This window comes from Oncorhynchus gorbuscha, linkage group LG24 (genome assembly GCF_021184085.1).
Source record: "Oncorhynchus gorbuscha isolate QuinsamMale2020 ecotype Even-year linkage group LG24, OgorEven_v1.0, whole genome shotgun sequence".
Taxonomy (NCBI): domain Eukaryota; kingdom Metazoa; phylum Chordata; class Actinopteri; order Salmoniformes; family Salmonidae; genus Oncorhynchus; species Oncorhynchus gorbuscha.
The window spans coordinates 65,007,459-65,029,610 of record NC_060196.1 but is presented as its reverse complement, the minus strand read 5'-3'; the positions used below and the strand labels follow the sequence as shown (position 1 = coordinate 65,029,610).

Sequence of the window (22,152 nt, the reverse complement as noted above, 5' to 3'; positions counted from 1 at the left end):
CCGTCCGGGTAGCAAGAACACCAAGCCTGATGCCTTATCCCGTCTGTTTAGTTCTTCTGTGGCTTCTACTGATCCCGAGGGGATTCTTCCTTATGGGCGTGTTGTCGGGTTGACAGTCTGGGGAATTGAAAGACAGGTTAAGCAAGCACTCACGCACACTGCGTCGCCGCGCGCTTGTCCTAGTAACCTCCTTTTCGTTCCTGTTTCCACTCGTCTGGCTGTTCTTCAGTGGGCTCACTCTGCCAAGTTAGCTGGTCATCCCGGTGTTCGAGGCACTCTTGCGTCTATTCGCCAGCGCTTTTGGTGGCCGACTCAGGAGCGTGACACGCGCCGTTTCGTGGCTGCTTGTTCGGACTGCGCGCAGACTAAGTCGGGTAACTCTCCTCCTGCCGGTCGTCTCAGACCGCTCCCCATTCCTTCTCGACCATGGTCTCACATCGCCCTAGACTTCATTACCGGTCTGCCTTTGTCTGCGGGGAAGACTGTGATTCTTACGGTTGTCGATAGGTTCTCTAAGGCGGCACATTTCATTCCCCTCGCTAAACTTCCTTCCGCTAAGGAGACGGCACAAATCATTATCGAGAATGTGTTCAGAATTCATGGCCTCCCGTTAGACGCCGTTTCAGACAGAGGCCCGCAATTCACGTCACAGTTTTTGAGGGAGTTCTGTCGTTTGATTGGTGCGTCCGTCAGTCTCTCTTCCGGGTTTCATCCCCAGTCTAACGGTCAAGCAGAGAGGGCCAATCAGACGATTGGTCGCATACTACGCAGCCTTTCTTTCAGAAACCCTGCGTCTTGGGCAGAACAGCTCCCCTGGGCAGAATACGCTCACAACTCGCTTCCTTCGTCTTCTACCGGGTTATCTCCGTTTCAGAGTAGTCTGGGTTACCAGCCTCCTCTGTTCTCATCCCAGCTTGCCGAGTCCAGCGTTCCCTCCGCTCAAGCGTTTGTCCAACGTTGTGAGCGCACCTGGAGGAGGGTGAGGTCTGCACTTTGCCGCTACAGGGCACAGACTGTGAGAGCCGCCAATAAACGCAGGATTAAGAGTCCAAGGTATTGTTGCGGCCAGAGAGTGTGGCTTTCCACTCACAACCTTCCTCTTACGACAGCTTCTCGTAAGTTGACTCCGCGGTTCATTGGTCCGTTCCGTGTCTCCCAGGTCGTCAATCCTGTCGCTGTGCGACTGCTTCTTCCGCGACATCTTCGTCGCGTCCATCCTGTCTTCCATGTCTCCTGTGTCAAGCCCTTTCTTCGCACCCCCGTTCGTCTTCCCTCCCCCTCCCGTCCTTGTCGAGAGCGCACCTATTTACAAGGTACATAAGATCATGGACATGCGTTCTCGGGGACGGGGTCACCAATACTTAGTGGATTGGGAGGGTTACGGTCCTGAGGAGAGGAGTTGGGTTCCGTCTCGGGACGTGCTGGACCGTTCACTCATTGATGATTTCCTCCGTTGCCGCCAGGATTCCTCCTCGAGTGCGCCAGGAGGCGCTCGGTGAGTGGGGGGTACTGTCATGTTTTGTCATTAATTATCATGTCTTGTCCCTGTGCTTCCCCTTCTATTCGTTTCCCTCTGCTGGTCTTATTAGGTTCTTTCCCTCTTTCTATCCCTCTCTCTCCCCCTCCCTCTCTCACTCTCCCGCTCTCTCTTCTCTCTATCGTTCCGTTCCTGCTCCCAGCTGTTCCTATTCCCCTAATCATCATTTAGTCTTCCCACACCTGTTCCCGATCCTTTTCCCTGATTAGAGTCCCTATTTCTCTCCTTGTTTTCCGTACCTGCCCTGTCGGATCCTCATCTATAATTCACCGTGCTGTGTCTATGTTTTGCCCTGTCGTGTCGTGTTTCCCTCAGATGCTGCGTGGTGAGCAGGTGTCTGAGTCTGCTAGGTTCAAGTGCCTTCCCGAGGCAACCTGCAGTTCTCGATCAAGTCTCCTGTCTGTTCTCGTCTTTACGAGTAGTATTATGCTTTTTGTTTTGTAAAGTTTCTTACTGGATTAAAAACTCTGTTTTCGCCAAGTCGCTTTTGGGTCCTCATTCACCTGCATAACATACAGAGTGGCAGGCAGACTAAGAGGTCAGGACAGGCATTATCACCATGCTCAAAAGGATATTCAATGTCTGTTTTCTTTTTTTTTTACCCATCTACCAATAGGTGCCCTTCCTTCCGAGGCATTGGAAAACCTTCCTGGTCTTTGTGGATGAATCTGTGTTTGAAATTCACTGCTCAACTGAGGGACTACAGATAATTGTATAGGTACAGAGATGAGGTAGTCATTCAAAAACCATGTTCAACACTATTATTGCACACAGAGTGAGTCCATGCAACTTATTATGTGACTTGTTAGGCACATTCTTTACTCCTGAACTTATTTAGGCTCCTTGCCATAAACAAAGGGCTTTATTGACCCAAGACATTTCAGCTTTTCTTTTTTTCAATTAATTTGTAAAACATTTTTAAAAAACAGAATTCTAATTTGACATTGTGGGGTATTGGTTGTAGGCCAAGTGTCAAACAAAAGCTCAATTTAATACATTTTAATTACAGGTTTTAACACAACAAAATATGGAAAAAGTCAAGGGGTGTGAAAACCTTCTGACGGCTCTGTAGCTACAGCAGCTGTATTTATTCAATGACATTTGGTGTGAAGGTCTCCACTTGGTGTGAAGGTCTCCACTTGGTGTGAAGGTCTCCATTTGGTGTGAAGGTCTCCATTTGGTGTGAAAGTCTCCACTTGGTGTGAAGGTCTCCACTTGGTGTGAAAGTCTCCACTTGGTGTGAAGGTCTCCATTTGGTGTGAATGTCTCCACTTGGTGTGAAGGTCTCCATTTGGTGTGAATGTCTCCACTTGGTGTGAAGGTCTCCACTTGGTGTGAAGGTCTCCACTTGGTGTGAAAGTCTCCACTTGGTGTGAAGGTCTCCACTTGATGTGAAGGTCTCCACTTGGTGTGAAGGTCTCCACTTGGTGTGAAGGTCTCCACTTGGTGTGAAGGTCTCCACTTGGTGTGAATGTCTCCATTTGGTGTGAATGTCTCCATTTGGTGTGAAGGTCTCCACTTGGTGTGAAGGTCTCCACTTGGTGTGAAGGTCTCCACTTGGTGTGAAGGTCTCCACTTGGTGTGAAGGTCTCCACTTGGTGTGAAGGTCTCCACTTGGTGTGAAGGTCTCCACTTGGTGTGAAGGTCTCCACTTGGTGTGAAGGTCTCCACTTGGTGTGAAGGTCTCCACTTGGTGTGAAGGTCTCCACTTGGTGTGAAGGTCTCCACTTGGTGTGAAGGTCTCCACTTGGTGTGAAGGTCTCCACTTGGTGTGAAGGTCTCCACTTGGTGTGAAGGTCTCCACTTGGTGTGAAGGTCTCCACTTGGTGTGAAGGTCTCCACTTGGTGTGAATGTCTCCATTTGGTGCGAAAGTATCCACTTGGTGTGAAATCCTCCATTTGTCAAATGTTGAGCTTTGATGCAAACCAAAGGAATTGTTGAAGTTTACATAAACATTTATTTCAATCACCCTTAGGGTTGTTCTCTTTCTTTCAGCCCATCAAAAACCCCCCGACTGGGAAGAAGTATGTACGCTGTCCCTGTAACTGCCTCCTCATCTGCAAAGACTCATCTAGGAGGATAGGATGCCCCAGACCCAACTGGTAGGTGATAGGATGCCCCAGACCCAACTGGGAGGTGATAGGATGCCCCAGACCCAACTGGTAGGTGATAGGATGCCCCAGACCCAACTGGTAGGTGATAGGATGCCCCAGACCCAACTGGTAGGTGATAGGATGCCCCTGACCCAACTGGTAGGTGATAGGATGCCCCATACCCAACTGGTAGGTGATAGGATGCCCCAGACCCAACTGGGAGGGGATAAGATGCCCCAGACCCAACTGGTAGGTGATAGGATGCCCCAGACCCAACTGGTAGGTGATAGGATGCCCCAGACCCAACTGGGAGGTGATAGGATGCCCCAGACCCAACTGGTAGTGATAAGAACAACCTCATCAACCTGTATGGTAACCCCTCCCCCTCTGTGTGCCCCGCCCTCTACAGCAGACGCATCATCAACCTGAGCCCGGTGATGGTGATTCCAGAGGAGCAGCCGGCCCAGCCAGCCCTGCCAGTCCAGCCTGAGGGCACGAGGGTGGTCTGTGGCCACTGTGGAAACACCTTCCTCGTATGTGGCCAATCAGTGTGCCCTCTGAGCAGCAGTCAGCACCTTCTGGCCTGTCAGAGACTAGCCTGTATTCAGGTGTCTCAGAGTGGTAGTGCTGGCCCAGGATCAGGTCTCCCGTGTCCATTCCTTATAATTGAAAAGGCACAACTGATCCTAAACCAGGACTACTAAACTGAGACACTTAATGAATGTGTTGTGCAGTCTTGCCAACGACAGTGGTCATAGAAGTTTGGCAAGACAGAACAAACTGATCTGGGACCAGGCTAGTCAGAGACTGGGTTGGGTTGGGTTGGGTGGGTTGGTTGGGTGGGGTGGGTTGGACGGGGTTGGGTGGGTTGGGTTGGGTGGGTTGGTGGGTTGGGTGGGTTGGGTGGGTTGTGAATGCTTAGAGTGTAGTACACCAAACACACGTGTTTCAATAATGGACCAATATAAGTACTACCTATTTGACCTCTTGCAGTAGGGTAGTTGGTACTTTGTAGCAGGTCGTAGTGATACATGCAGTTGGTATGCATCCCTAATGGCACCCTATTCCCTACATAGTGCACTACCCTAATGGCACCCTATTCCCTATATAGTGCACTACCTTGACCAGGCACCCTATTCCCTACATAGTGCACTACCTTGACCAGGCACCCTATTCCCTACATAGTGCACTACCTTGACCAGGCACCCTATTCCCTACATAGTGCACTACCTTGACCAGGCACCCTATTCCCTACATAGTGCACTACCTTGACCAGTCACCCTATTCCCTACATAGTGCACTACCTTGACCAGGCACCCTATTCCCTACATAGTGCACTACCCTAATGGCACCCTATTCCCTATATAGTGCACTACCTTGACCAGGCACCCTATTCCCTACATAGTGCACTACCTTGACCAGGCACCCTATTCCCTACATAGTTCACTACCCTAATGGCACCCTATTCCCTACATAGTGACCTTGACCAGGCACCCTATTCCCTACATAGTGCACTACCTTGACCAGGCACCCTATTCCCTACATAGTGCACTACCCTAATGGCACCCTATTCCCTATATAGTGCACTACCTTGACCAGGCACCCTATTCCCTACATAGTGCACTACCTTGACCAGGCACCCTATTCCCTACATAGTGCACTACCATAATGGCACCCTATTCCCTATATAGTGCACTACCTTGACCAGGCACCCTATTCCCTACATAGTGCACTACCTTGACCAGGCACCCTATTCCCTACATAGTTCACTACCCTAATGGCACCCTATTCCCTACATAGTGCACTACCTTGACCAGGCACCCTATTCCCTACATAGTGCACTACCTTGACCAGGCACCCTATTCCCTACATAGTTCACTACCCTAATGGCACCCTATTCCCTACATAGTGCACTACCTTGACCAGGCACCCTATTCCCTACATAGTGCACTACCTTGACCAGGCACCCTATTCCCTACATAGTTCACTACCCTAATGGCACCATATTCCCTACATAGTGCACTACCTTGATCAGAACCCATAGGGTGCCATTTGTGACACAACCTACCTACAGTAGCGGTACCCTGGTGTGTTAAGGTTGTTGCCTGTTATGCGTCTTGGCGTCTAGGGTAACGAGGACTCTGCCACGGCCCCTTCTGATCTCCATGACAACAGCACCTCCACAGACCAGGTCTCTATGAGCTGGGGGTTACCACGGCACCTTGGGGCTAACATAAACAATACACAATAATAATAATAACTAATTCAGCTAATAACACCCTTTGTCTGACCCCTAATCAATCAAGTCAAATTGATGAGCAACATGGAACGCCTGAGCCTCATACTAATGTCCATCATGTAATGTCCATCATGTAATGTCCATCATGTAATGTCCATCATGTAATGGGTTCGTCAGGTCCCTAATGTAATGTCCATCATGTAATGTCCATCATGTAATGGGTTCGTCAGGTCCCTAATGTAATGTCCATCATGTAATGTCCATCATGTAATGTCCATCATGTAATGGGTTCGTCAGGTCCCTAATGTAATGTCCATCATGTAATGTCCATCATGTAATGGGTTCGTCAGGTCCCTAATGTAATGTCCATCATGTAATGTCCATCATGTAATGGGTTCGTCAGGTCCCTAATGTAATGTCCATCATGTAATGTCCATCATGTAATGTCCATCATGTAATGGGTTCGTCAGGTCCCTAATGTAATGTCCATCATGTAATGGGTTCGTCAGGTCCCTAATGTAATGTCCATCATGTAATGTCCATCATGTAATGGGTTCGTCAGGTCCCTAATGTAATGTCCATCATGTAATGTCCATCATGTAATGGGTTCGTCAGGTCCCTAATGTAATGTCCATCATGTAATGTCCATCATGTAATGTCCATCATGTAATGGGTTCGTCAGGTCCCTAATGTAATGTCCATCATGTAATGTCCATCATGTAATGTCCATCATGTAATGTCCATCATGTAATGGGTTCGTCAGGTCCCTAATGTAATGTCCATCATGTAATGTCCATCATGTAATGGGTTCGTCAGGTCCCTAATGTAATGTCCATCATGTAATGTCCATCATGTAATGGGTTCGTCAGGTCCCTAATGTAATGTCCATCATGTAATGGGTTCGTCAGGTCCCTAATGTAATGTCCATCATGTAATGGGTTCGTCAGGTCCCTAATGTAATGTCCATCATGTAATGGGTTCGTCAGGTCCCTAATGTAATGTCCATCATGTAATGGGTTCGTCAGGTCCCTAATGTAATGTCCATCATGTAATGGGTTCGTCAGGTCCCTAATGTAATGTCCATCATGTAATGGGTTCGTCAGGTCCCTAATGTAATGTCCATCATGTGGGTTCGTCAGGGGTTCGTCAGGTCCCTAAAGTAATGTCCATCATGTAATGGGTTCGTCAGGTCCCTAATGTAATGTCCATCATGTAATGGGTTCGTCAGGTCCCTAATGTAATGTCCATCATGTAATGGATTCGTCAGGTCCCTAATGTAATGTCCATCATGTAATGGGTTCGTCAGGTCCCTAATGTAATGTCCATCATGTAATGGGTTCGTCAGGTCCCTAATGTAATGTCCATCATGTAATGGGTTCGTCAGGTCCCTAATGTAATGTCCATCATGTAATGGGTTCGTCAGGTCCCTAATGTAATGTCCATCATGTAATGTCCATCATGTAATGGGTTCGTCAGGTCCCTAATGTAATGTCCATCATGTAATGTCCATCATGTAATGGGTTCGTCAGGTCCCTAATGTAATGTCCCTAATGTAATGTCCATCATGTAATGGGTTCGTCAGGTCCCTAATGTAATGTCCCTAATGTAATGTCCATCATGTAATGGGTTCGTCAGGTCCCTAATGTAATGTCCCTAATGTAATGTCCATCATGTAATGGGTTCGTCAGGTCCCTAATGTAATGTCCATCATGTAATGGGTTCGTCAGGTCCCTAATGTAATGTCCATAATGTAATGTCCATCATGTAATGGGTTCGTCAGGTCCCTAATGTAATGTCCCTAATGTAATGTCCATCATGTAATGGGTTCGTCAGGTCCCTAATGTAATGTCCCTAATGTAATGTCCATCATGTAATGGGTTCGTCAGGTCCCTAATGTAATGTCCATCATGTAATGGGTTCGTCAGGTCCCTAATGTAATGTCCATCATGTAATGGGTTCGTCAGGTCCCTAATGTAATGTCCATCATGTAATGGGTTCGTCAGGTCCCTAATGTAATGTCCATCATGTAATGTCCATCATGTAATGGGTTCGTCAGGTCCCTAATGTAATGTCCATCATGTAATGGGTTCGTCAGGTCCCTAATGTAATGTCCATCATGTAATGGGTTCGTCAGGTCCCTAATGTAATGTCCCTAATGTAATGTCCATCATGTAATGGGTTCGTCAGGTCCCTAATGTAATGTCCCTAATGTAATGTCCATCATGTAATGGGTTCGTCAGGTCCCTAATGTAATGTCCATCATGTAATGGGTTCGTCAGGTCCCTAATGTAATGTCCATCATGTAATGGGTTCGTCAGGTCCCTAATGTAATGTCCATCATGTAATGGGTTCGTCAGGTCCCTAATGTAATGTCCATCATGTAATGGGTTCGTCAGGTCCCTAATGTAATGTCCATCATGTAATGGGTTCGTCAGGTCCCTAATGTAATGTCCATCATGTAATGGGTTCGTCAGGTCCCTAATGTAATGTCCATCATGTAATGGGTTCGTCAGGTCCCTAATGTAATGTCCATCATGTAATGGGTTCGTCAGGTCCCTAATGTAATGTCCATCATGTAATGGGTTCGTCAGGTCCCTAATGTAATGTCCATCATGTAATGGGTTCGTCAGGTCCCTAATGTAATGTCCATCATGTAATGGGTTCGTCAGGTCCCTAATGTAATGTCCATCATGTAATGGGTTCGTCAGGTCCCTAATGTAATGTCCATCATGTAATGGGTTCGTCAGGTCCCTAATGTAATGTCCATCATGTAATGGGTTCGTCAGGTCCCTAATGTAATGTCCATCATGTAATGGGTTCGTCAGGTCCCTAATGTAATGTCCATCATGTAATGGGTTCGTCAGGTCCCTAATGTAATGTCCATCATGTAATGGGTTCGTCAGGTCCCTAATGTAATGTCCATCATGTAATGTCCATCATGTAATGGGTTCGTCAGGTCCCTAATGTAATGTCCATCATGTAATGGGTTCGTCAGGTCCCTAATGTAATGTCCATCATGTAATGGGTTCGTCAGGTCCCTAATGTAATGTCCATCATGTAATGGGTCCCTAATGTAATGGGTTCGTCAGGTCCCTAATGTAATGGGTTCGTCAGGTCCCTAATGTAATGGGTTCGTCAGGTCCCTAATGTAATGGATTCGTCAGGTCCCTAATGTAATGGGTTCGTCAGGTCCCTAATGTAATGGGTTCGTCAGGTCCCTAATGTAATGTCCATCATGTAATGGGTTCGTCAGGTCCCTAATGTAATGTCCATCATGTAATGGGTTCGTCAGGTCCCTAATGTAATGTCCATCATGTAATGGGTTCGTCAGGTCCCTAATGTAATGGGTTCGTCAGGTCCCTAATGTAATGTCCATCATGTAATGGGTTCGTCAGGTCCCTAATGTAATGGGTTCGTCAGGTCCCTAATGTAATGGGTTCGTCAGGTCCCTAATGTAATGGGTTCGTCAGGTCCCTAATGTAATGGGTTCGTCAGGTCCCTAATGTAATGGGTTCGTCAGGTCCCTAATGTAATGGGTTCGTCAGGTCCCTAATGTAATGGGTTCGTCAGGTCCCTAATGTAATGGGTTCGTCAGGTCCCTAATGTAATGGGTTCGTCAGGTCCCTAATGTAATGGGTTCGTCAGGTCCCTAATGTAATGGGTTCGTCAGGTCCCTAATGTAATGGGTTCGTCAGGTCCCTAATGTAATGGGTTCGTCAGGTCCCTAATGTAATGGGTTCGTCAGGTCCCTAATGTAATGGGTTCGTCAGGTCCCTAATGTAATGGGTTCGTCAGGTCCCTAATGTAATGGGTTCGTCAGGTCCCTAATGTAATGGGTTCGTCAGGTCCCTAATGTAATGGGTTCGTCAGGTCCCTAATGTAATAGTAATCTAATAGTGCCACTTTACGGTGGCATCACAGACAACAAAAAGAAAAATGGTGGATTATGTTTGTCGAGATAAAGTTGACTGTCGAGTAGAATTCAGTGTGTGTGTGTGTGTGTGTGTGTGTGTTTGTTTGAGAGAGAGGTCTGAAAACTGTATACTGTCTAACACAAACTGTTCTTGTCTTTTCCTCTGCAGTGGATGGAGCTCCGATTTAACACGCTAGCAAAATGCCCTCACTGCAAAAAAATGTAAATTCCTCAAACTTCAAATCATTCAACTACGCTGGACCAGTTTATGTCCAAGATCATTCAACATTCTGTTTGGTTACTTGGTGGTTGGAGTTTACCCAGACTCCACTAGGGACTTCAGCAGCTGCTTCTCAGACTCTAGTCCTTAGTTAGAGAGAGAGAAAGAGAGAGAAAGAGAGAGAAAGAGAGAGAGAGACAGAGAGAGAGAGAGAGAGAGAGAGAGAGAGAGAGAGAGAGAGAGAGAGAGACAGACAGACAGACAGACAGACAGACAGACAGACAGACAGACAGACAGACAGGCAGACAGACAGAGTCTCTCTGAGTCTCTCCCTAACTCTGTCTCTCTCTCTCTCCTCCCTCCCTCCCTCCCTCCCTCCCTCCCTCCCTCCCTCCCTCATCTGTCACTCTCCTCTCTTTCCCTCTCCCTCCCTCATCTGTCGCTCTCTCTCCTCTCTTTCTCCCTCCCTCCCTCCCTCATCTGTCGCTCTCTCTCCTCTCTTTCTCCCTCCCTCCCTCATCTGTCGCTCTCTCTCCTCTCTTTCTCCCTCCCTCCCTCATCTGTCGCTCTCTCTCCTCTTTCTCCCTCCCTCCCTCCCTCATCTGTCGCTCTCTCTCCTCTCTTTCTCCCTCCCTCCCTCCCTCCCTCCCTCCCTCATCTGTCGCTCTCTCTCCTTTCTCCCTCCCTCCCTCATCTGTCGGTAGTTACCTTGGTAGTGCCCTTCTTTGACCACTCAGTGCTAACCTAACCGATGTCTTTGTGCCCTCCACCCTACAGATCGTCTGTGGGTAGTGCTCTTCCAAGGAGGCGTTGTTGTGCCTACATCACTGTGGGAATGATCTGCATCTTTATCGGAGTGGGATTAACAGTGAGTACAACCGTATTAGAGTTCCTTGAGTGGCACAGAGGTCTAAGACACTGCATCTCAGTGGTAGAGGAGTCACTACAGACCCTGGTTCAGAGGTCTAAGGCACTGCATCTCAGTGCTAGAGGCGTCACTACAGACCCTGGTTCAGTGGTCTAAGGCACTGCCTCTCAGTGCTAGAGGAGTCACTACAGACCCTGGTTCAGTGGTCTAAGGCACTGCCTCTCAGTGCTAGAGGAGTCACTACAGACCCTGGTTCAGAGGTCTAATGTACTGCATCTCAGTGCTAGAGTCCCCATAGGGAATAGGGTTCCAGGGCCCATAGGAAATAGGGCCCATAGGGAATAGGGTTCCAGAGCCCATAGGGAATAGGGTTCCAGGGCCCATAGGGAATAGGGTTCCAGGGCCCATAGGAAATAGGGCCCATAGGGAATAGGGTTCCAGAGCCCATATGAAATAGGGCCCATAGGGAATAGGGTTCCAGGGCCCATAGGAAATAGGGCCCATAGGGAATAGGGTTCCAGGGCCCATAGGAAATAGGGCCAATAGGGAATAGGGTTCCAGAGCCCATAGGAAATAGGGCCCATAGGGAATAGGGTGCCGGGGGCCATAGGGCTCTTATCAAAAGTAGTGCACTATAAGGGACATGGGGTGCCATTTGTGATGCTGACTAACCCATATTTACCAGACTAGGACATGTGTGATGCTGACTAACCCATATTTACCAGACTAGGACATGTGATGTTGACTAACCCATATTTACCAGACTAGGACATGTGATGCTGACTAACCCATATTTACCAGACTAGGACATGTGTGATGCTGACTAACCCATACAACATATTATTACTCAGATGATAATAATGTAAAGGTGATATCAGAGTTACCGTGACAACATCACCTCAATCTACACTTAACTAATCACCAGGAACAGTGTTAATACAGGAATAGATCATTCTGTTCTGTCAGAGCTGTGATGAACCTCTCTCCCTCTCCCTCTCCCTCTCTCCCTTTCTCTCTCTCCCTCTCACCCTCTCTACCTCTCTACCTCTCCCTCCCTACCTCTCTCCCTTTCTCTCCCTCTCCCTCTCCCTCTCACCCTCTCTACCTCTCCCTCCCTACCTCTCTCCCTTTCTCTCTCTCCCTCTCTACCTCTCTCCCTCCCTACCTCTCTCCCTTTCTCGTTCTCTCCCTCTCACTCTCTCCCTCTTTCTCTCTCTCTCTTTCTCTCCCTCTCACCCTCTCTACCTCTCTCCCTCCCTACCTCTCCCTTTCTCGTTCTCTCCCTCTCACTCTCTCCCTTTCTCATTCTCTTCCTCTCGCTCTCTCTCTCGCTCTCTCTCTCTGTCTGTCTGTCTGTCTGTCTGTCTGTCTGTCTGTCTGTCTGTCTCTCTCTCTGTCTCTCTCTCTGTCTCTCTCTCTGTCTCTCTCTCTGTCTCTCTCTCTCTCTCTCTCTCTCTCTCTCTCTCTCTCTCTCTCTCTGTCTCTCTCTCTGTCTCTCTTTCTCTCTCTCTCTCTCTCTCTCTCTCTCTCTCTCTCTCTCTCTCTCTCTCTCTCTCTCTCTCTCTCTCTCTCTCTCTCTGTCTCTCCCACCCCTCTCTCTCTCTCTGTCCCCCCCCCTCTCTCTATCTCTGTCTCTCCCTCGCTCCCTCTCTCCCTTTCTCGTTCTCTTCCTCATGCTCTCTGTCTGTCTGTCTGTCTGTCTGTCTGTCTGTCTGTCTGTCTGTCTGTCTGTCTGTCTGTCTGTCTCTCTCTCTGTCTCTCTCTCTGTCTCTCTCTCTGTCTCTCTCTCTGTCTCTCTCTCTCTCTCTCTCTCTCTCTCTCTCTCTCTCTCTCTCTCTCCCTCCCTACCTCTCCCTTTCTCGTTCTCTCCCTCTCACTCTCTCCCTCTTTCTCTCTCTCTCTTTCTCTCCCTCGCTCCCTCTCTCCCTTTCTCGTTCTCTTCCTCATGCTCTCTGTCTGTCTGTCTCTCTCTCTCTCTCTCTGTCTGTCTGTCTCTCTCTCTGTCTCTCTCTCTGTCTCTCTCTCTGTCTCTCTCTCTCTCTCTCTCTCTCTCTCTCTCTCTCTCTCTCTCTCTCTCTCTCTCTCTCTCTCTCTGTCTCTCTCTCTGTCTCTCTCTCTCTCTCTCTCTCTCTCTCTCTCTCTCTCTCTCTCTCTCTCTCTGTCTCTCCCACCCCCTCTCTCTCTCTCTGTCCCCCCCTCTCTCTATCTCTGTCTCTCTCTCTCTCCCCCTCTCTCTGCCTCTCTAGGTGGGGACTCAGGACTTTGCCAGTCGTTACCATGCCACCTATGTGTCCTGGGCGTTCTCCTACCTCCTCGGTCTGATCTGTCTGATACGAGCTTGTTACTGGGGCGCCATTAAAGTCAGCTATCCAGAGAACAGCTTTTCCTAGACAGACAGACCATCGAAGTCAGCTATCCAGAGAACAGCTTTTCCTAGACAGACAGACAGACCGTTGTACTGTGTTTCTACCTTTTAATTGTTTATGTTGTTATTATTCAGATGAAGACGGAGGTCAGTCTGGTCCAGTCCTGATCCAGGAGAAAACAGAATCCAGTCCTGGTTTTGTAATTAACTCTGAAAACTTTTTTTTTTTTTATGCAGATCAGGAATTGAGATCTTTATAATTGTTTAATTGGTTTGATTTATCATATATAGTGATGTAATTAACATTGAAACTGGACTTTGATAAATATGATTTTAATCGGAAGCCGGACAGCTGGGCTGTCTCTCTCCTGGACCAGGTAAAGGATTTGACTGACTGACAGACATGGCGTTCCCAACCAGACCAAATTAAATTAACAACAATTTTTACAATTGCACTACAATTATATTCAATGATTCTGTTCAGTTGCTGCTAGTTACCCCAGCTCCAAAAGCTGTCCTCCTCACTCTCTCTCCATACTGTATGTAACCCTAGTAACGCCCTGCCGGTATAATACACAGTACTGGTCCTGATGTTTAATGCTTTTACATCTTCCTCCTTCAAGCCGTGTGTGCTAACGCTGCTGACCAAGTACATTTCCCAAGTAACTCTGCCTTCACTATACTGTTATCAGGTCCTAGTGTTTTACTCTGCCTTCACTATACTGTTATCAGGTCCTAGTGTTTTACCTTCACTATACTGTTATCAGGTCCTAGTGTTTTACCTTCACTATACTGTTATCAGGTCCTAGTGTTTTTACCTTCTCTATACTGTTATCATGTCCTAGTGTTTCACTCTACCTTCACTATACTGTTATCAGGTCCTAGTGTTTCACTCTACCTTCACTATACTGTTATCATGTCCTAGTGTTTCAGTCTACCTTCACTATACTGTTATCATGTCCTAGTGTTTCACTCTACCTTCACTATACTGTTATCATGTCCTAGTGTTTCACTCTGCTTTACCTTCACTATACTGTTATCAGGTCCTAGTGTTTCAGTCTACCTTCACTATACTGTTATCAGGTCCTAGTGTTTCAGTCTACCTTCACTATACTGTTATCAGGTCCTAGTGTTTCAGTCTGCCTTCACTATACTGTTATCATGTCCTAGTGTTTCAGTCTGCCTTCACTATACTGTTATCATGTCCTAGTGTTTCAGTCTGCCTTCACTATACTGTTATCATGTCCTAGTGTTTCAGTCTACCTTCACTATACTGTTATCATGTCCTAGTGTTTCAGTCTACCTTCACTATACTGTTATCAGGTCCTAGTGTTTCACTCTACCTTCACTATACTGTTATCAGGTCCTAGTGTTTCAGTCTACCTTCACTATACTGTTATCAGGTCCTAGTGTTTCACTCTACCTTCATTATACTGTTATCATGTCCTAGTGTTTCAGTCTACCTTCTCTATACTGTTATCAGGTCCTAGTGTTTCACTCTACCTTCACTATACTGTTATCAGGTCCTAGTGTTTCAGTCTACCTTCACTATACTGTTATCAGGTCCTAGTGTTTCAGTCTACCTTCACTATACTGTTATCAGGTCCTAGTGTTTCACTCTACCTTCACTATACTGTTACTGTCCTAGTGTTTCACTCTGCTTTACCTTCACTATACTGTTATCATGTCCTAGTGTTTCACTCTACCTTCACTATACTGTTATCAGGTCCTAGTGTTTCACTCTACCTTCACTATACTGTTATCATGTCCTAGTGTTTCACTCTACCTTCTCTATACTGTTATCATGTCCTAGTGTTTCACTCTACCTTCACTATACTGTTATCAGGTCCTAGTGTTTAAGTCTACCTTCACTATACTGTTATCATGTCCTAGTGTTTCACTCTGCTTTACCTTCACTATACTGTTATCATGTCCTAGTGTTTCACTCTACCTTCACTATACTGTTATCATGTCCTAGTGTTTCAGTCTACCTTCACTATACTGTTATCATGTCCTAGTGTTTCAGTCTACCTTCACTATACTGTTATCATGTCCTAGTGTTTCAGTCTGCCTTCACTATACTGTTATCATGTCCTAGTGTTTCACTCTACCTTCACTATACTGTTATCATGTCCTAGTGTTTCAGTCTACCTTCACTATACTGTTATCATGTCCTAGTGTTTCAGTCTACCTTCACTATACTGTTATCATGTCCTAGTGTTTCACTCTACCTTCACTATACTGTTATCAGGTCCTAGTGTTTCACTCTACCTTCACTATACTGTTATCATGTCCTAGTGTTTCAGTCTACCTTCACTATACTGTTATCATGTCCTAGTGTTTCAGTCTACCTTCACTATACTGTTATCATGTCCTAGTGTTTCACTCTAACTTCACTATACTGTTATCATGTCCTAGTGTTTCAGTCTACCTTCACTATACTGTTATCATGTCCTAGTGTTTCACTCTACCTTCACTATACTGTTATCAGGTCCTAGTGTTTCAGTCTACCTTCACTATACTGTTATCATGTCCTAGTGTTTCAGTCTACCTTCACTATACTGTTATCATGTCCTAGTGTTTCACTCTACCTTCACTATACTGTTATCAGGTCCTAGTGTTTCAGTCTACCTTCACTATACTGTTACTGTCCTAGTGTTTCACTCTACCTTCACTATACTGTTATCATGTCCTAGTGTTCCACTCTACCTTCACTATACTGTTATCATGTCCTAGTGTTTCAGTCTACCTTCACTATACTGTTATCATGTCCTAGTGTTTCACTCTACCTTCACTATACTGTTATCATGTCCTAGTGTTTCACTCTACCTTCACTATACTGTTATCATGTCCTAGTGTTTCACTCTGCTTTACCTTCACTATACTGTTATCATGTCCTAGTGTTTCAGTCTACCTTCACTATACTGTTATCAGGTCCTAGTGTTTCACTCTACCTTCTCTATACTGTTATCATGTCCTAGTGTTTCAGTCTACCTTCACTATACTGTTATCAGGTCCTAGTGTTTCAGTCTACCTTCACTATACTGTTATCAGGTCCTAGTGTTTCACTCTACCTTCACTATACTGTTATCATGTCCTAGTGTTTCACTCTACCTTCACTATACTGTTATCATGTCCTAGTGTTTCACTCTACCTTCACTATACTGTTATCATGTCCTAGTGTTTCACTCTGCTTTACCTTCACTATACTGTTATCATGTCCTAGTGTTTCACTCTACCTTCACTATACTGTTATCATGTCCTAGTGTTTCACTCTTTACCTTCACTATACTGTTATCAGGTCCTAGTGTTTCACTCTGCTTTACCTTCACTATACTGTTATCATGTCCTAGTGTTTTACCTTCACTATACTGTTATCATGTCCTAGTGTTTCACTCTGCTTTACCTTCACTATACTGTTATCATGTCCTAGTGTTTCACTCTACCTTCACTATACTGTTATCATGTCCTAGTGTTTCACTCTACCTTCACTATACTGTTATCATGTCCTAGTGTTTCAGTCTTTACCTTCACTATACTGTTATCAGGTCCTAGTGTTTCACTCTACCTTCACTATACTGTTATCATGTCCTAGTGTTTCACTCTACCTTCACTATACTGTTATCATGTCCTAGTGTTCCACTCTACCTTCACTATACTGTTATCATGTCCTAGTGTTTCAGTCTGCCTTCACTATACTGTTATCATGTCCTAGTGTTTCACTCTACCTTCACTATACTGTTATCAGGTCCTAGTGTTTCACTCTACCTTCACTATACTGTTATCATGTCCTAGTGTTTCACTCTACCTTCACTATACTGTTATCATGTCCTAGTGTTTCAGTCTGCCTTCACTATACTGTTACTGTCCTAGTGTTTCACAGCATACCTCACTACTTCTTCACCATCGTCAATAGCCTTCTCATCATTGGCTGTTCTCATCGTGAGATGTTGTTTTAAACACACTATACATGTTCTAGTTTTACATTAGGTGTCTGATTCAGAAAGGAAAGGTACTGTTGAAAGATTCTGGGCCCAAAAACACCCTAAGGATTTAGTTCATGGTTAGAACCATAGGATGCTTTTGGTAAACCTGGCCCCTTATCGTTCTCCTTACCTGTCCAGCTCTCTGCTCCTAGAATGTCGCTGACTTCCTGCTTATTGCCTGATTGTTTCCTGAAGCCAGTGAAACCTAGCTAGTGTTGCGGTATATATGCAATCCTGTCTAGACAAAATAATAAAAATCTCTTTAACTAATCTTGTTCTGAATGTGATGATGAAACAGAAGTCTCTTCTTGTACATAGTTAATTCAGCGCATTGAAACTGAGGCTTGGAATAATAAAACATTTAAAAAACATAATTTATCAATAAAATTAACAAATGTTAAACTCATTCTCCGTTTCTGTTTCTGATGGCTCATTGTTTTTGGCACAAACTAAAATACCAGCTCTATCTCTATAATAGACACCAGTGAAGGGTTTATAATACCAGCTCTATCTCTATAATAGACACCAGTGAAGGGTTAGGGTTTATAATACCAGCTCTATCTCTATAATAGACACCAGTGAAGGGTTTATAATACCAGCTCTATCTCTCTATAATAGACACCAGTGAAGGGTTTATAATACCAGCTCTATCTCTCTATAATAGACACCAGTGAAGGGTTTATAATACCAGCTCTATCTCTATAATAGACACCAGTGAAGGGTTTATAATACCAGCTCTATCTCTATAATAGACACCAGTGAAGGGTTTATAATACCAGCTCTATCTCTCTATAATAGACACCAGTGAAGGGTTAGGGTTTATAATACCAGCTCTATCTCTCTATAATAGACACCAGTGAAGGGTTTATAATACCAGCTTTATCTCTATAATAGACACCAGTGAAGGGTTTATAATACCAGCTCTATCTCTATAATAGACACCAGTGAAGGGTTTATAATACCAGCTCTATCTCTCTATAATAGACACCAGTGAAGGGTTTATAATACCAGCTCTATCTCTATAATAGACACCAGTGAAGGGTTTATAATACCAGCTCTATCTCTATAATAGACACCAGTGAAGGGTTTATAATACCAGCTCTATCTCTATAATAGACACCAGTGAAGGGTTTATAATACCAGCTCTATCTCTATAATAGACACCAGTGAAGGGTTTATAATACCAGCTCTATCTCTATAATAGACACCAGTGAAGGGTTAGGGTTTATAATACCAGCTCTATCTCTATAATAGACACCAGTGAAGGGTTTATAATACCAGCTCTATCTCTATAATAGACACCAGTGAAGGGTTTATAATACCAGCTCTATCTCTCTATAATAGACACCAGTGAAGGGTTTATAATACCAGCTCTATCTCTCTATAATAGACACCAGTGAAGGGTTAGGGTTTATAATACCAGCTCTATCTCTATAATAGACACCAGTGAAGGGTTTATAATACCAGCCCTATCTCTATAATAGACACCAGTGAAGGGTTTATAATACCAGCTCTATCTCTATAATAGACACCAGTGAAGGGTTTATAATACCAGCTCTATCTCTATAATAGACACCAGTGAAGGGTTTATAATACCAGCTCTATCTCTATAATAGACACCAGTGAAGGGTTTATAATACCAGCTCTATCTCTATAATAGACACCAGTGAAGGGTTTATAATACCAGCTCTATCTCTATAATAGACACCAGTGAAGGGTTTATAATACCAGCTCTATCTCTCTATAATAGACACCAGTGAAGGGTTTATAATACCAGCTCTATCTCTATAATAGACACCAGTGAAGGGTTTATAATGCCAGCTCTATCTCTCTATAATAGACACCAGTGAAGTGTTTATAATACCAGCTCTATCTCTATAATAGACACCAGTGAAGGGTTTATAATACCAGCTCTATCTCTCTATAATAGACACCAGTGAAGGGTTTATAATACCAGCTCTATCTCTATAATAGACACCAGTGAAGGGTTTATAATACCAGCTCTATCTCTCTATAATAGACACCAGTGAAGGGTTTATAATACCAGCTCTATCTCTCTATAATAGACACCAGTGAAGGGTTTATAATACCAGCCCTATCTCTATAATAGACACCAGTGAAGGGTTTATAATACCAGCTCTATCTCTATAATAGACACCAGTGAAGGGTTTATAATACCAGCCCTATCTCTCTATAATAGACACCAGTGAAGGGTTAGGGTTTATAATACCAGCCCTATCTCTCTATAATAGACACCAGTGAAGGGTTAGGGTTTATAATACCAGCTCTATCTCTATAATAGACACCAGTGAAGGGTTTATAATACCAGCTCTATCTCTATAATAGACACCAGTGAAGGGTTAGGGTTTATAATACCAGCTCTATCTCTCTATAATAGACACCAGTGAAGGGTTTATAATACCAGCTCTATCTCTATAATAGACACCAGTGAAGGGTTTATAATACCAGCTCTATCTCTCTATAATAGACACCAGTGAAGGGTTTATAATACCAGCTCTATCTCTATAATAGACACCAGTGAAGGGTTTATAATACCAGCTCTATCTCTCTATAATAGACACCAGTGAAGGGTTTATAATACCAGCTCTATCTCTATAATAGACACCAGTGAAGGTTTATAATACCAGTTTAGACACCAGTGAAGGGTTTATAATACCAGCTCTATCTCTCTATAATAGACACCAGTGAAGGGTTTATAATACCAGCTCTATCTCTATAATAGACACCAGTGAAGGGTTTATAATACCAGCTCTATCTCTCTATAATAGACACCAGTGAAGGGTTTATAATACCAGCTCTATCTCTCTATAATAGACACCAGTGAAGGGTTTATAATACCAGCTCTATCTCTATAATAGACACCAGTGACAGTGGGTTTATAATACCAGCTCTATCTCTATAATAGACACCAGTGAAGGGTTTATAATACCAGCCCTATCTCTCTATAATAGACACCAGTGAAGGGTTAGGGTTTATAATACCAGCCCTATCTCTCTATAATAGACACCAGTGAAGGGTTAGGGTTTATAATACCAGCTCTATCTCTATAATAGACACCAGTGAAGGGTTTATAATACCAGCTCTATCTCTATAATAGACACCAGTGAAGGGTTTATAATACCAGCTCTATCTCTCTATAATAGACACCAGTGAAGTGAAGGGTTTATAATACCAGCTCTATCTCTATAATAGACACCAGTGAAGGGTTTATAATACCAGCTCTATCTCTATAATAGACACCAGTGAAGGGTTTATAATACCAGCCCTATCTCTCTATAATAGACACCAGTGAAGGGTTTATAATACCAGCTCTATCTCTCTATAATAGACACCAGTGAAGGGTTTATAATACCAGCTCTATCTCTATAATAGACACCAGTGAAGGGTTTATAATACCAGCTCTATCTCTATAATAGACACCAGTGAAGGGTTTATAATACCAGCCCTATCTCTCTATAATAGACACCAGTGAAGGGTTTATAATACCAGCTCTATCTCTCTAATAATAGACACCAGTGAAGGGTTTATAATGAACCAGCTCTATCTCTATAATAGACACCAGTGAAGGGTTTATAATACCAGCTCTATCTCTCTATAATGGACACCAGTGAAGGGTTTATAATACCAGCCCTATCTCTCTATAATAGACACCAGTGAAGGGTTTATAATACCAGCCCTATCTCTCTATAATAGACACCAGTGAAGGGTTTATAATACCTGTAGCTCAGTTGGTAGAGCATGGCGCTATAATAGACACCAGTGTAGCTCTACGCCAGGGAAGTGGGTTCGATCTATAATAGACCCAGTGAAGGGGACCACCCATAGACACCGTAGAATGTATGCACACATAACTGTAAGTCGCTATAATTGGATAAAAGCGTCTAGACACCAGTGAAGGGTTAGGGTTTAAATGGCATATATTATTATTATTATTATATTATTATTATTATTATTATTATTATTATTATTATATTATTATTATTAATAGACACCAGTGAAGGGCCGTGCCATGAAGGTTTATTCTAATGAAAAGAGGTAGAGAGGACAGAGTGAAGAAATGCTGCATGTCATTATTTTGACTTCTGAAATATTATCTGTATTTCAACATGTATTCAGTTTGCTACATTAAATATCAGACAGACATGGAAATCACTAAATGTCCCATTATCACAAGCCAAGATGTTCTCTTATCAGTCTGTCTTAACAACATTATCTTGATATTCATTTACCTTTTGGTAATGTACAGTATTTACCCGTTACTAAATATCACTGCACGCCTTGACTGCTTGTGCTGAATATAAACATTAGGCAGTCTGTCCTTGCCATTAGTGGGTGTTGTATTTCCAGTGTCCACCAGGTGGCAGTGAGGGATCTCTTTTTGAATGACGCCTGCCCTGTCAGTGACTGAATGACTCATGTTTGAACAGGCTTTATGTAACATTTGAGAGGACATGGAACAGCTCCTACAACTGGCCATAACATTACGGTGTGACAAAGTGGTAGCTAGCTAGATCACTCTTAGAAAATGGAGGAAGAGCAATTCCCAAGCCTTTCACTAAGTCTCACGTTGTAGCCCACAGAAGGGGTTCCCAAACATTTTGGCTCGGCGAGTCAAAATGACATCTGAGTGGTGAGCCGACACCAACACACAGACGATGTTTACATAACAATACTTCCTAAAATACATATTACCAGACATCATCAAAATGGAATGTAACACTTAACCTATCACCTTTGGCATCATATGAAATGGAATGTAACACTTAACCTATCACCTTTGGCATCATAGGAAATGGAATGTAACACTTAACCTATCACCTTTGGCATCATATGAAATGGAATGTAACACTTAACCTATCACCTTTGGCATCATATGAAATGGAATGTAACACTTAACCTATCACCTTTG

At 44.2% G+C, this 22,152-nt stretch overlaps 1 protein-coding gene across 4 annotated transcripts in view; it reads left to right on the top strand.

Moving 5' to 3' along the window:
• Positions 1-17,614, top strand: part of LOC124013190 (type 2 phosphatidylinositol 4,5-bisphosphate 4-phosphatase-like) — a 61,858-nt gene extending 44,244 nt beyond the window's left edge. Inside the window, exons 3-9 of one of the 4 annotated variants that reach the window (XR_006834833.1) lie at positions 3,534-3,640; positions 4,041-4,164; positions 5,760-5,822; positions 9,953-10,005; positions 10,781-10,871; positions 13,118-16,495; positions 16,785-17,614. Coding sequence is in view for 2 of the 4 variants with exons in the window: in XM_046327419.1 (XP_046183375.1) it covers positions 3,534-3,640; positions 4,041-4,164; positions 5,760-5,822; positions 9,953-10,005; positions 10,781-10,871; positions 13,118-13,261 (582 nt within the window). In the remaining 2 variants the exon portion in view is untranslated. Of the gene's footprint in view, positions 1-3,533; positions 3,641-4,040; positions 4,165-5,759; positions 5,823-9,952; positions 10,006-10,780; positions 10,872-13,117; positions 16,755-16,784 lie in introns of those variants that run through there. The other 3 variants (XR_006834832.1, XM_046327419.1, XM_046327420.1) reach the window with 3 other exon arrangements.
• Positions 17,615-22,152: the final 4,538 nt, after the last annotated feature.